This window comes from Apaloderma vittatum, unplaced genomic scaffold, assembly GCF_000703405.1.
Source record: "Apaloderma vittatum isolate BGI_N311 unplaced genomic scaffold, ASM70340v1 scaffold22227, whole genome shotgun sequence".
In the NCBI taxonomy this organism is placed as follows: Eukaryota; Metazoa; Chordata; class Aves; order Trogoniformes; family Trogonidae; genus Apaloderma; species Apaloderma vittatum.
Window position 1 is genome coordinate 3,939 of NW_009724830.1, and position 350 is coordinate 4,288.

At 67.1% G+C, this 350-nt stretch overlaps 1 protein-coding gene across 1 annotated transcript in view; it reads left to right on the plus strand.

The window, feature by feature from the left end:
• The window catches only part of LOC104276388 (cleavage stimulation factor subunit 2-like), a gene marked incomplete at its 5' end in the record, with an annotated part of 3,660 nt that extends 3,482 nt beyond the window's left edge, over positions 1-178 (plus strand). Inside the window, one exon of the mRNA XM_009872684.1 lies at positions 33-178. Within this exon, the coding sequence (XP_009870986.1) occupies positions 33-178 (146 nt within the window). The remainder of the gene's footprint in view (positions 1-32) is intronic.
• Between the last annotated feature and the right edge of the window lie 172 nt (positions 179-350).

The window sequence follows — 350 nt, forward strand, 5'->3', positions numbered from 1 at the left end:
TCCTCAGGAGCTGTTGTGTGTCTCCCTGGCAGTGCCCATGCCAGACCCGAGGGCCCCTATGCAGCGCGGACCTCTACCTGCTAGTGGCCCGCCGCCCCGAGGCCTTTTGGGAGATGCCCCGAATGACCCTCGCGGAGGGACCCTGCTCTCAGTCACTGGAGAAGTGGAGCCCAGGTGAGGGGAGAGGGAAGGACAAGAGCCCTCAGCGCTGCCCCCTGCCCAAGGGTGACCTCTCACTGAGTACAGGGATGGCACCAGCCTTCCGGGAGTCACCGCTGCCTGGTCGGAGGCCTGTGTGCTGCCGACTGCGGGGGACAGACTGTTCCCCCGGGGACAGGGCATCCCTGGGG